Source organism: Aptenodytes forsteri, unplaced genomic scaffold (assembly GCF_000699145.1).
Source record: "Aptenodytes forsteri isolate BGI_AS27 unplaced genomic scaffold, ASM69914v1 Scaffold184, whole genome shotgun sequence".
Lineage (NCBI taxonomy): Eukaryota > Metazoa > Chordata > Aves > Sphenisciformes > Spheniscidae > Aptenodytes > Aptenodytes forsteri.
The window spans coordinates 2,278,253-2,292,086 of NW_008796078.1; the positions used below are offsets into that span (position 1 = coordinate 2,278,253).

Sequence of the window (13,834 nt, forward strand, 5' to 3'; positions counted from 1 at the left end):
CCGTGGGGACAGAAAGCTGCGCCGAGCTGGTCGAGTGCCCGACGAGTAGCAGCAAGCTGAGCTCACCAGCTCCTTACGCTTTTCATACGACTTCAGCGAAGTGCTCAAGCACAGGAACCTACCACATGCTCTTTGTATAACAGGAAACATTTACTTTTGTGAACGATTATAAACAGAAGGCTCTTGAAAGAGCTTACGCTCCAACAGGACCCCTTAAATATTTACATTCTGTGGGCTGATGTGCAGCAAGGAGTGTTTACTGCCGAGGCTGCTCCGACCAGGCTAGATGGAGAGCTTGCACACAGCACACGGCTGCGCTGCATCTGTCACAGCAGGGGCTCAACTTTGGAAAACAGGCTGCCACGGTCCAGCTTCTGCCTAAACTGCCCCTCAAGTTCATCTGCAAAAAAGCCACCCGTATTTTTTCCTCCCAGGACACAGCTCAGCCACCATCTCAAATGCCCCCGAGCAGCCCCGACCGGGGACTGGATGCAACTCTGCCCTCCACATCGCAGCCTTCCCAAATGAGCAGAAATAATTCACTGCAACAGATAGATCTTAAGGAGTTTTTGTTTTCTTTTTTTTCTCTAGGAGCTGAAGCTGGCTGTCACAGGAAGCTGCTAATACAGCCCTTCTTCCCCTCCCAACTGCAATTTGTATCTTGGTAAGCAAGAAACCTAAGATGAGTGAAAATGGGGAAGGAATGCAATAGGGACATTTGAGTCACTTCTGCTGTCACTGAGGCTTTGACTAATTGTGAAAGTGCACATTGCCCATTCACCAGCCCATTTTTCAGCTTTCCATTTAGAGCGAGAAGCAGACATTTACCAAAAGCAAACAAAAATCCTGAAAAGTCACAATAGGTGGTTCCTGTTCTGAGACAGCTCTAGTTTATAATCTTTTTTCTTTATTGCTGTTTAATGACTCATATCATGCGACTCTTTCCCCATTCCTAATGTCTGCTGCTGAAGTCTCCTCTAGAGAGATAGTACTTGGACGCCTGAGGGAAAGTCAGAGAGAAAGATAACTACAAAAAAACCACGGGAGTCATCATTTCCTCAGTCTGCATTGAAACAGATAAAACTTCCATTGCCAAGATTAGCTCATACGGTACAATATGTGGGGAGATGGACAGATCTCTTTACACGGGATGATAGGATGAAACTTTCCATCAGCTATATATGCAGACATATATGAAATAACTTCTTTGAAATCAGCTGAATTACTTTGGATTCACAGCCAGAAATCTAAGATCTGAAATGAGCTTGCTCTGTGACTTGGCAGCTGGAAAATCCAACTGATTGTCAGAGAGAAGGTGCATCTTCTTTTGGGATAACGCCAAGAACTGTAGGCAGAAAAACCAAAACCAGATGTTATCGTAGCATAAAGACCCATTAGTTATTAACTAATTTCAGGCACGATGACCTGTTAAACTAAAGCTGTAACTGTCACAAATGGTCCTATCCCTATTTCATCATTAGAGGTTATTTGATTCACCTTGGCTAAATATGAGCCATACTGTGATTACTGAACAAAGTTGCCATTAATCCCAGCTCTTCGCTTCCATACATTCCCTCAAGAACACACAGCAGTCCTAAACATTTTGGTATGGGCTGTTTTATATCATAGCAACTAATATAGCTGCCTCCTGCTCTCAAAACTTTAAGTAATAAATCTCTGTTTCCACAAATGTGTATTATCTCACTGCTGGCCAACATCCCTGACAGCACAGGTAAGTGAAGATGTTTTATACAGCACATCAAATGGGAAATCAGAGATCTATCCTGTGGAAATCAATAAAACCCACACGATTTCACAACTAGGCTTGCAGAGATTTCTCGGGGATTTGCCTGGAGAGTTATGGCTAAGAATTTAAAAACTGAGGATATTGTAAAACCAATACTAGGGCATTTTCCAAGTGGGCAAATGACTTAATTTAGATCATACCATTGCTATGACTCAGTAAAACATACAGCACAGCTAAATAACAACAGAAACTCTTTTTGAAATAAGCCTGGCTCATGCTCTTTGACCAGCTCTGCACAGCTTTTGACACCCAGCCAAGGGTGGGGTGAGCGGGTCGCATCCCCCCCCTCCTGCCCACCAGCACCCGCCTTGCAGCCTTGCGCCTGGGTACCTCGCTGCGCTGCCCTTCGACGGGCGCTCTGCGGCACTGTGTCCCGCCTGCCCTGGCCGAATGTCCACAAATCTGGCTGCAAGGTACTCGCTGGTGGATCACAGTACGGTCGCATCCTCTATGCCATGTGCAACAGGGCAGAGGGGGATGTCCCAGGGGGATGTCCCAGGTGGCAACCTGCAGGAAAACTGGAAGGAGAGCTGCATACCAGCAATTGCATGCCGAAAGAAACTCCGCAGAAAGTGGTAGAAAATGTTTTCCATGTTTTCTGTCTTCCTCATGAGACTGCAGAAGTCGCACCAAAAACCTCTGGCTCTCGCTGAGAGAAACTAACTGCGCTCAATAGATAATGCCTTTAGAAAGAATTGCACAGAAATAGGAATATATTCTGCCATGGACTGTGGCTGAAGCAGCAGACCGCCAGCCTCTTCATTTGCAGGCTTGATGAACTGCTATAGGAAATGCATTGCAGAGGTGAGTCCCAGGCTTCCCCCCTCTTCTCCAGGGTGGCGTGAAGCGGTGGGGTGCTGGGACAAGTCGGCGTGCAAGGACCACAGCCAGACCACGTGCACTGCATTCCTGATGCCCCGTTCACACTTACTCCCTACGCAATATAGAAGGCGGGTTTGACAGAAATCTGCTGGGATTAAGATTTCTCCTACACTCTACTACCTGACATTTTAAAATCTGGCTTGGTTTGACTGTTGTTACCTACTTCCCCACCGCCTGCTGTGACTCCCTGTCCAGAGCATTGACTGCACAGAGGTAGATACGGACAGAGAAGAAAGTGTATCACGTCCTCCTCCAAGCACCAGCCGATGCTGCCCGTCCCAAGCAGCCAGCTGAAGCTCTACCCGCCTTTGATGCTCTGCTCTTGCCATGCAAAGCCTCCAACAGCATAATTAAAGGATTCCCCAGCTAAGCAGGAAAGCAATTTATCCTTGCAATTATCAGAATGCCTCACAAATCTTCCAAGCGCCCTTCAAACAGCACTGGATTTGCACTGACAGAAAGAGTAATTGATTCCACTCTGGCAAAGGTGGAAAATTCAGGGGCACATTAGACTGCGGTTAACACAGCAGAGATGGGGTGCCCTCAGGAACACCCTCGGTCCTCTCTGGCTCCAGGGACAAAACCATCAATGCTTCGCTGCTAAGCTGCTGGAGATGAGCTCCTTGAAGTGTAGGTCTTTCATCACGGATGCCTATTTGATAACCATCAGTCCCTAACGTAAATAACAGATTTCCATTTCAATTGATAGGCATCACTTAGTGAGCATCAAAAGGACCTTTATTGGTAGAAGAGATTAGAAAACCAGGAGTTGACTCAAGAACGCTTTGAAGCTTTTCCCTCATGAATTTCTTCTCCCAAATCTCCATCATCTGCTTATTTCCATCTCCATAAGCAACATTATTTTATCCACCAAGTTCTGCAAATTCAGGTAACCTTGGTAGCAACTCTCCTTAGGTGGGGAACCCAGGTCCAGGGTTAAATAATGTTTTGCCAATTTTGTAATGTCATTAAAAACCAAGGAAAACATTTGTGTTTGCCATGACTTTGATGTGAAATGCATTTAAATTAAGAAGTTTAGGCTGAGCTTAGGACAAAATTAAAAACCCCACATGGGACACAATCACATAGGAAAGCAAATTCAATGAGCTTTGCAGAAATCATTATAGCGATCCAAGTAAAAACAACATTGTTAACTTGCTGTAAGAATGGCTAAATTACAAAGACAACAGTGAAACTTTATAGTCAAAACATGTAATCATGAAAGAATTTAGGATTTTTCCTTGAGGCCGCTGCAGCCCAGGCCCCTAGTGGGTCTGTGCACAGAATTTCTATTGCCCTCAGCAGGAGACTTTTGTATGGAAGGATCACTAGCTAAAGGATGACCCTAACGAGGGCAATCCTTGAATCAAAACCAATTCGTTATTTCAGGTACTGGTTATAAAATACAAGGACATTTTCCTAACAAATTTGACACCAAATTAATTTGGGGAGGGAAGGAGGAGGGAGACCAAAGAAACCCAGAGTAAACTTGGTAATAGAAAATGGAAAGGGTTCCATAAAAGTGTTTTCATGCCATTTAAACAAGTTTAAAATGTTTATATATAAATATATACATATACACAAATTCACATATACTTTTTTTTTCCAAAAAGTCTTCAAAACCAAGCATTACAACAAATTTTCTTCAACCAAGCATTGTTATCAAAAGAGAAACTAATTTTCTAGAAATACAAAATAATAAGTAAATACATTTTTTTTAAAATTACTTCAAAACTTCTTCCAGAATTCAGCTCATCTGCTAAATACTCCCATTTCTACTACTTTTCTTTTTCCTGAATGTGTTAAAAAGAAAGATAGCCTACCTCCTTTCTAACCCAGTGAGCAAGAAAGCCATCTGGCCAAATGTGGCAACACCTACTCTGATATCAGAAACCATATTCCTCTTCATTTTGAAATGCCACATGAAAAAATTAAATTGCCATACCCTTACTGTGCACTGCAGGACACCTCCTCAGGCCAAGAGGCCCTCCTCCTCCAGCAGTGCTGGCAGCAGCGGCCAGTGGGGCTGAGCACAGTTGTCTCTACGTGGCACCTCAGCAAAAGAGTGGCCCGAAGAAGGGACCTGTCTGCCCCACCACTGCAAAGATCCCAGGAAGAAGCGTTCATCTCGGCCTGCACTGAGAGTGGAGAGATTTGTGGCATTCTAGTTATGGTAGTTTTGAACCTGTGGATGGGTTTGGGTACTTCCTGAGACTAAGAGAATGTTAAAATTAAATATGAATTACTCTCAGTATATTGTCTAGGAACTGCTCCTTAAACAAGGCAAAATTACAGTCAAACCAACCAGGGTTTATTCACTTGGATAGCCCAATAGCATCATCCCAGTACTGTGGTATGAAGCAATTCTGCCATTGTGATCCATCCACGCTTAAGCCACAACTTGGGGAAATGAAGAGGAAAGGAAAAAAAAAAAGAAAAGGGGGGGGGGGAAAAGAGGAGACTTCTAAGTGCGATTGCAATTGGTTACCATGATCCAAAACTGCACGCCAAAGAACATAGAGAACTGACAGCTCGTGTTTGCAAACCTGCATTTCCCAGCAGCCAGAACATGTTGAAATAGAAATAATACAGGGCACCCTAAAAGAAGATACTCTGCAGGTTTGCATTACCATACATTCATGCAGCCTGCAAACACCACCTCTTCTGGGTATACGATGGCCATTTATCCTGTCTAAATGCGTGCAATTGGTTACCATGATCCAAAACTGCACGCCAAAGAACATAGAGAACTGACAGCTCGTGTTTGCAAACCTGCATTTCCCAGCAGCCAGAACATGTTGAAATAGAAATAATACAGGGCACCCTAAAAGAAGATACTCTGCAAGTTTGCATTACCATACATTCATGCAGCCTGCAAACACCACCTCTTCTGGGTATACGATGGCCATTTATCCTGCAAAGCAAAAATCCTCAGCAAGAGAAAATGGAAGAAAAGGCCCAAGAATAGGCACGGATGCTCTGTCCGTGGGCAGCTCTCACCACGTCCATGGTGCCATGGGCATACTCCTATCCTTGGATATACATAGAAATAACACGGAGAAAGTAAGCACATACGCAACACAGACCCAGATGTAAAAATAGTCGAAGTCATAATTTTTCTAAAAATACTCACTATAAAAACAAATCTGTTTTATTCTGAGCATTGTTAAAACATAATGCAGTGCAAGATAAAGCAAATTAGAATGAAATCATGGAAAGTTCAGGATCTAGAAATAGCAGTGTAATTTCGTGCCAGATTTTGATTCAGTTGCTGCCCTGGAACAACTCCAGGTTTACACCAGCCTGTCAGACTACAATTTGCCACCATATATGTGAAATCTCCTTCTGAGTCAGTGCAAAGAAACTCTACAAAAAGCCTGAAGAACTCCAAGAATCTCTGTACAACAAGAGAGGTGCAAAGGGGAGTCCAAGAATCCTAAGCAAAAATATTTTGCTTTGTCCAAGTATGCACATGTGGAAAAAGTGCCTCTGAAACAACTGCAGTTTGCAAAACATCAGCACACAGAAGTGCTGAAATTACCTCTCCGCCCGAAAGCGAAGCGTTTGCAGCTGCTGCCGTACCCTGTTCTGGTCGGTTGGAAACCTGCACGCTGCACTCCCTCCTCCTCTGCTAAACCTGGAGAGGAGGGAGAAGATAGAGCCATGACCTTTCTGTTTGCTTTTGGCTTTTCAGAGCGCAGTACACCAACTACAGTCTTTCTAAAAAACAAAGCTGCATGTCAAGAACCAAAAACGCCTATTCTTGACAAACGATTGCTTCCAGTCCATGGCACAGAAGACTGCCTCCTACTTATTAAAGCAGCTCCATAAAGCAAGCTATATTTTAATCAGCATTTTCTGCCCAGGCAATATTTTTCATTGAGCACTGTTTTCCCCTAGGAGACTGTCCTACGAGAGCTACCAAAAATTAAGTGTTTTAGAACTAGAGGTTTTCAGGACCATGGGATACGATCTTAAAAACCTCCTGCCTCTGGCTCCGCAGTATGTTTGGGTGCCAGCCTTAGCAACGGCAGGGTTCGGCAGAGGGCAGGGACAGACGTGCAGACAAACAGCTCAGCCCTCCTAGCTGGCGCGCGCCGGGAAGAAATACCTCAAAGCCCAGGGCAGCAGCAGCCCTCAGCCATGGACTGAGGACCGGCAGCCCCCGCCTCCCCGAGCTCCGTCACTGCAGGATGCTCTCACCCCCTGGTATCACAGGGCTGCGATTCTGCAGTAAATGAGTGATCTCTCATACAAATTTGGAAGGCCGTGATGTTTCTCTTGCTTGCTGGTTTACGTGTCCAGAAGCAGTAAAAGGGCACTTTCGCACCTCTGCTCTCAATGTAAAACCAACACAATGGAGAAGGGAAAGGCTCCAAAGGAGAGGGGCAAGGAAAATCTTGGATGGCCTAGCAGCCGTTTTAATCAAACAAGCAATTTGTAAGGATACAGGGGCCAACCAAAACTCAGCAGGCATGTCAGACATAAAGGGCGTATTCTGCTCAGCTCCAGCCCCTTCATGCCTTACCCCAACCCATGCCCGTGAAAACCGACTCAGGAAAAAAAAAATGAAGCAACGTGACAGTGTGGGTGTCCTTGCTGACCATCCCTTGTTCTTCTGTTCATGAAAGCTATCTATAATTCAACACACCCAGATGACAGCAAATCAAGAAACACGGCACAAGAGAAAAGGACATTTTCTCATATAAGACAGATGTGTGTTATAACAGCAATAACAAGAAGAGACGGTGTGTAAGTACTCCAGGTTAACAGACTTCTCTGTGAACTCCCCTCCTACCCCTATTCATATTTCTGTAAGACAGGACTACAAAATTATCCTGAAGGAAACAGTCATCCCAAAATGATGATAACCTGTCAGTCGTCACGTAGCTGCACAGCCCTTCCCCTCCACGTGGGCACTCAAAAGCTTCTCTCCTCCTGTTTTGCATCACATCGAAAGCACGTGCACGACAGGTTCATACTTATGTGGAAAAAATTGCTTTTTTTGGCCGTCTCTTAACTTGCTTCTATAACATCCTACATGTTTTACAGTTTCCCTTGTTCTTTCACCCTTCAGATCGTCAGCTTGGCTCTTTGCTGTGCTGCTTCAGCTAAGGGAGGGGAACAGGGTGGAGGAGGAGGGTCTGGTTTTGGCTCCAATTCACCCTTCCCAGAGCAAAGAGCCTGGAAACAGTTTGGGTCCTGCTGCAATACGTGCTGTGGAGTTGACGCTGCAGGAGTCCTAGGAAAACAAACTCTTTCCAGATCAGCTTGGCAACTCAGCAGCAACATGCGTCATTAAAATCCCCACATCTTTCCACTTTATCTGTAGAGATATATCTACCTGTACGACCCCCATCCGGGGTCTCATGTTAGGAAGTGTATTATTGTCTGAATGACTGGGAGCAAAAAGGTGTTTTCATTTGGATTACTTACTTTAAAGCTCCTGTAATTGTTCCTGCTGCAACATACTCAAAAAACATGCAGCATTGACTGCAGAAGAGAAGGAATAACACAGTGATGTCCCTGGTTCACAAGCCTCATAGAGACACCAGTCACTGAAGTCTACAGCCCACATCCACGAAGGATCTTCTTCCCTTGCCTAATTCCTACAGACTTCTTGAAACTGCGTTACTGAACTCGTACACTGGACGACAAGCTGTGCCTGCATGTGAAAAGTAAAACCTTATTAAATCGTTACTCACACAGAGCGTTAGGACAGGGCAGAGCAACATAACTAACTTACTTGTTGCCGTTTCATAACTGGACACTGACTGTGATCCAAAGATGACGCTTTGGGTCAACGCTGGATGGCCGATTTCTTCCATGCACAACACAGGGGCCACCGCCATGCTGAATACGGCCCCACGGCAGCGCGTGAAATCAGTGTCCCACCATGCCCAGCTCGAGGGGCTGAGCCAGTCCCCCCTCCACCTGCCCATGCTCGGCAGGGCCGTGCGGGGCAGTTTCTGTGACAGTGACTGGGGCCGAAGCCACGAGGACGGTTTTTAAATGTGCTTGTTATTCGTGGTCGGTGTATCTGTACTTCTGTCATCTGTATGGAATCACTGCCCCTTTCAAATTTGAAACTCGGTACAGTTTATTTCAAGATGACTTTACAAGTCCTTCTATGTGATATTCATTTCAACAGCGCTCTAATATTGCACAACAGTCATATGATCCAGTGTGTGTGTTTTATGAGGCAGACATGACACATGAAAATTAAAAACAGGTTCCTCGTCTGGAATACAGAGAGGAACTGCAGGGGAAAAAAGAAAAAACAATGAGAGCACGCGCCCAGAGATCAGGGTGGAGGGAAAAGGGGAGGAAAAAACAGGATGAGACATCAGAGTCATTTCATCCTGCCCAGAGTGGAAACAGCTTTCATCAGTATGAAAGACACTTCATTTGCATAAATTTACTGCAGAATACAATTGAACTGTGCTGCTGCATTTCAGGACTGGCACTGGAAATAAGGATTGTTATGCCTATGGCCCAGTCGTTTACCAATAACCTACAATATTCCCTTCTGTAAGCAAAACTTTTTAATTGCCCTTGCACTTTAAATGACATTTTCTGTAGATATTACATCCAAGGAGAAACACAGAGAATCAGGTTTTAAATGCACAGGATTTGATGTTTGATTTGTAACCCATGATTTAAGCACTCAGTAAGAACCTGGAGGTATTTCCTATGGTCGACAGTATCCTTCTAAATGTTCTGCTTAACATGGAGGATTCAGAGGTATTTCAAGTATCTCTGCCCTGATCTGAATGCACCTCTCGTTCAGACTCAACCTCCAGATTGCATGACTGAACCATTTATAAGACCACCAGCCGGTGCCGTCATTTTGGTCTGTTTAACTTTGAATATATTTGTATTGCCATATATGCATCATATATTATACTGGGAACAGCACGGGCAGAGCAGGTCACCTCCACCCGAGGAGCGGTGCATAGCAGATGTAGTCTATGAGCTTTTGCAGAGGTCACAGCTGGAAAAATCACTTTTACTTTGTCTGGCCTGATGTTACCGCCTGAGACAAAGAGGCTCCCTCTTTTAACCAAGTGTACTTCCTTGGTTAAAGGGTTATAAAATTGGATAATTTTACAAAGTTAAGTAACACAGCAGGTGTTATATTTACAGCGATGTGAGCATGAACAGAAAGACCTGAGGTAATCAAATCTCATGCTTGAAGGATAAGAGGATCCATAAGATGATCACCAGCTGAGATGGGGCACAAGCTACTTCATCCCGCACCCTTTCAAGCACTGAACAATCAGCCAGGTGCAGGCACTGTCTTCTTGTTTACTTTTCAGTTTCTCCTTCTTCAAGGCATCCACTGCTGGAGGTCAAATACAGAACAAGATGATGATCCAGGTCCATGTGTTTTACCCCATATAAGCAAGGTGCGGATGAGACACAAACATTTCAGCACAGACGGATAGCAGGGAGGCAAGCCCGGACTAGCCAAAACGCTTGTACTTCTCCATATATCTCGAACACATACCACAGGATTACATGAAACTAAAACCATTCCTCCAAACATGTGAATGATCTTTCACTTTTGCTGCCTCTCTCATTGGTAATATCCCTAGAGACGGTTAGTAACGTTCTTTACGTAAACATATGTTGCATTGTATGGAGATAGACTGTTTCTCGAATGAGTTCACCTCTGTGGGTTTTTTTGGAACACAAAATTTTAAATTAATACCATCACATCCATATGCGTTTTATGACGGCCCGCCTTTAAAAAAATTTTTTTAAACATAGATGTTGATTTTATGGGGAACTGAATGCCAAGAAGCAAATAAGTATAAAAATACATAACAAAAGAACAAAAACGTTTCCTTATAGTGAGAAAAGCCGTTGGAAACAAACTGCTAAGAAGTAATTTTTAGAACTTCTGTTCTACAGACTACTCAGGACATGCAATATGCAGAACATCAGTGGACTCTGCCTGCATGTGCAGTTACCACTACTGTGGTTGCAAGGGAGTATTTCCGCCAGTAAACCACCACTACTGTGCCTGTTGGGCCTCTTTGCATATGCAAATATAAAAAAAATAAACAAGTACCCCAAGAAGTATCTGATCACTGTGAATTTTCACATTGCCTTTCTCTGCTTTGCAGCTTCTTCTGTAAATAGCTTTGATGAGCAATTTATCTGTGTTTCTTCTAGTATCTGTGAATCTACAAAACGCCAAGGTCAGCATCTGCTTGTCAAAGGTATGCTATTTAACGGATAGAAAAGGAAAAAACCAAACAGGAGTCATAAAATGCAATAGTCCCCTTCAGCCAAAGCTAACTACTACCAATATCAAAGGAAGATTCATCATGAACTTCAAGCAGGACTAAAAATTGTATCTAAAACTATGATAAAAAAGCACCTTCCAGACAATGAGAGAGCAGGAGAACCGACTGTATGAACAGGAAATAATATAAGTAAATTGACTTAATTGAATCTACATTCATTGCTAATCAAGATCACCACTAAACTGCTAGCTTCATACTCTCCATTGCTGCTAGCACAGAGTATCACAGAATGACACAGCCTGTTTTTTCTCATCCCAGAAGAGCAATCAATCTCTATTCAATCTAAAGAAAATGACAGAGGAAAAAAAAAAGGCAATAACCAATTTTCTTCATGGCACTCTGCAAAGAGGAACAAAAGGGCCCCAAGATAGTATTATTTCTGTGGGCTTCAAAAGAAAAAGGAAAATTATCCTTATAATGTTCGTAATTCATTTTCTTTGTTTTTAAAAAACAAAATAAATTGGAAAATTGTTTGTTTGAACCAATCTTTTGGAGAATTTGTTAGAGGACTGTTCATAAACATGGAAGTAACATCTCCAGCCAATGCTACTGGTCTAAGACAAATCCATAGCGCTCACAGTCCTGCAGAACTGCCTTGACCTGCTCTGAGGCAGGTGCCCATTTTAGTTGTCTTGAAGGATGCTAAAAATATCACATAGCAAACTAGAATTGTTCTTGTGTGCACACGTGTATATCTTACCCTCAGGAAATACATGAGACCTGATTAAATTTTGTGCTTAAATGCAGGCAAAGGTAAATATACCAGTGTTTGTCTTACAAAAAAAAAGAAAAAAAAGGGGCGGGGGGGGCAACGTCCACTTCTGTCATCCCTCCATGTTGAAGTGAACCAGGTAAATCAATTTTGATTCACTGGAACGTCGGTAAAATGAAATAACTTCGTTTCTTACCAGAAGGAAACCACGAGGATTTAATCATGGTACCAATACCAGAGTGCACTGCTATATATCCAGCATAACCACTCTCCTAGTTTTTCTGTACAGCCTCTACAAAATAATCCAGAGATGGACAGTACTATATGGCCAGGGTCTGTATCCTCAGTGCAAAATCTGAAATCTAAACTGATTCGACCACAAGAAGCGGTCAGAACAGAAGATTTGTAGGGACACGCTTTTTTAATGATGTGAAACCTGAGACCACCCTCGTACCCGTCTCCTGCCTGAATCCATTCGTTGGGTGTGCAGCTGGACACAGGGACAAGTCGGGGATCTGGGCATTATTCACCCTTCACAGGGGGATCAGGACAACAGTGACCAATACTATTTTACCCTTCTTTTATGTTTAGAAGGGGGAGAATGAAACACTGGATAAATTAATGGTAACATACATATTATTTGTGAGGAATGCATGGCTTTTTGGGGGGTTTCATTTTCTACAGAAGATCCCTGAATTTTACAATTGGGAACAGCAGCCTGAGCCATAGCTTTTTTTAGATACTGAATAAGCATCTTAAATATCTTAGATACATGTTGATTATGCCAAACTGTTCCAGACGTGAAAAGACCATGGCTTGCTTTGTGCTATACAGCAATGGCCGCAATGATTTATATGATCTGGACACTCAGCAAAAGAAATACGAAGCAGATTTCACATGGTAGGATATGAACAATATGTCTCCTATATTACACAATATGTAGGGTAGGGGTTTTTTTATGTAACACTCCTCTCGTCTTGGAAGAACTTAAAATGGTGCTTTATATTGCAGTGGTGGGATATCAGAGCAATTCCACAAGTTTAGTGCAGCCGCTGTGGAGTTACACTGCTATAAAATGAATAGGGAATTTGCTTATGAATATACAGCGCTCTATTAAAAACACCTTTTCGTATCTGTATAATCAGGCAGCACTCTGACCATCACCTGACACATGCACCCTAATACATTTCATGTTATTCAGCGCATCAGCTTTGGGAGAATTAATTGGAAAGATAGCCCTGAGACGTGAAGCAACACACCAGCTTAACCAAACCTGAGGGTTAAACCACGGGGCACCTCCAGCTCATTCACAATGATGATCGTCATTTATACCATCAGTCATACCTCCTGTCAGCTGGAAATAAAGACACACTGTTCATATCTTGAGGCTACAGTCAGGCATGAATACAGGATAATTTGTCTATATACTGTCTGATTTCAACAGAAGCATGAGATACTAGGGAACTAGACATTTTTTCTACGAATTCTCTGCTCCCTTTATAACAACCTTCTGGGGGGAGGTGGGGGGGGGGGGGGGGAAAAGGGGGGGGGGGGGGGGGGGTGCAGACCAAGAAGGACAAAAAGTAAACTCCTCCTTATCACCCTGGAATCTTATAGGGAAAGGCCCTGTACTTTAGGGATGGTATTTCTGACACCTCCCTCTCAACTACAGCCTGCAGTCTCTCACGCTTCCTACGTGTGACGGGGACAGACAACCCAAGCACCACAAAGTCGTAAAGCAAGGTACCGAGCTCCCATCCAAGGGTCAGATCATGCCACCGAGGAGCTACTGAGTTAGCCACATATTTACATGTTTTAATTGCACTTTCTTGGCCTTTAAAGACTACTATGGAAAACAGACTGCAGACCGTTTTAAGTGGGTGCAAACTTCAGAGAAGGTAGTGAAGGACATCTGCTCATTTCACACACAGGGTCGAATTTGGCACGCCTGCATTTTTGCATAGTCATGCTCTTAGAAGAAGAAAGCAGTTATTTAAAAAAAAATAAATTCCAGTCTCTCTTTTTTTCTTGAGAAGGCAGCAAGGTTTCCTTTCATGTACTGGGAAATGTCATTCTTTGTCTATGCAATTATCCAAGTACATCAACAATTCACTTGAA

The 13,834-nt window shown here is 43.4% G+C and overlaps 1 protein-coding gene across 2 annotated transcripts in view; it reads right to left on the reverse strand.

The window, feature by feature from the left end:
- The window catches only part of PID1 (phosphotyrosine interaction domain containing 1), a 56,036-nt gene that overhangs the window by 25,082 nt on the left and 17,120 nt on the right, over positions 1-13,834 (reverse strand). The window contains exon 1 of one of the 2 annotated variants that reach the window (XM_009286694.1): positions 8,436-8,656. The exons of the other annotated variant lie outside the window; for it this stretch is intronic. Coding sequence (XP_009284969.1) covers positions 8,436-8,450 — 15 coding nt within the window. The 5' untranslated portion in view covers positions 8,451-8,656. Of the gene's footprint in view, positions 1-8,435; positions 8,657-13,834 lie in introns of those variants that run through there. 2 annotated transcript variants of the gene reach the window in all.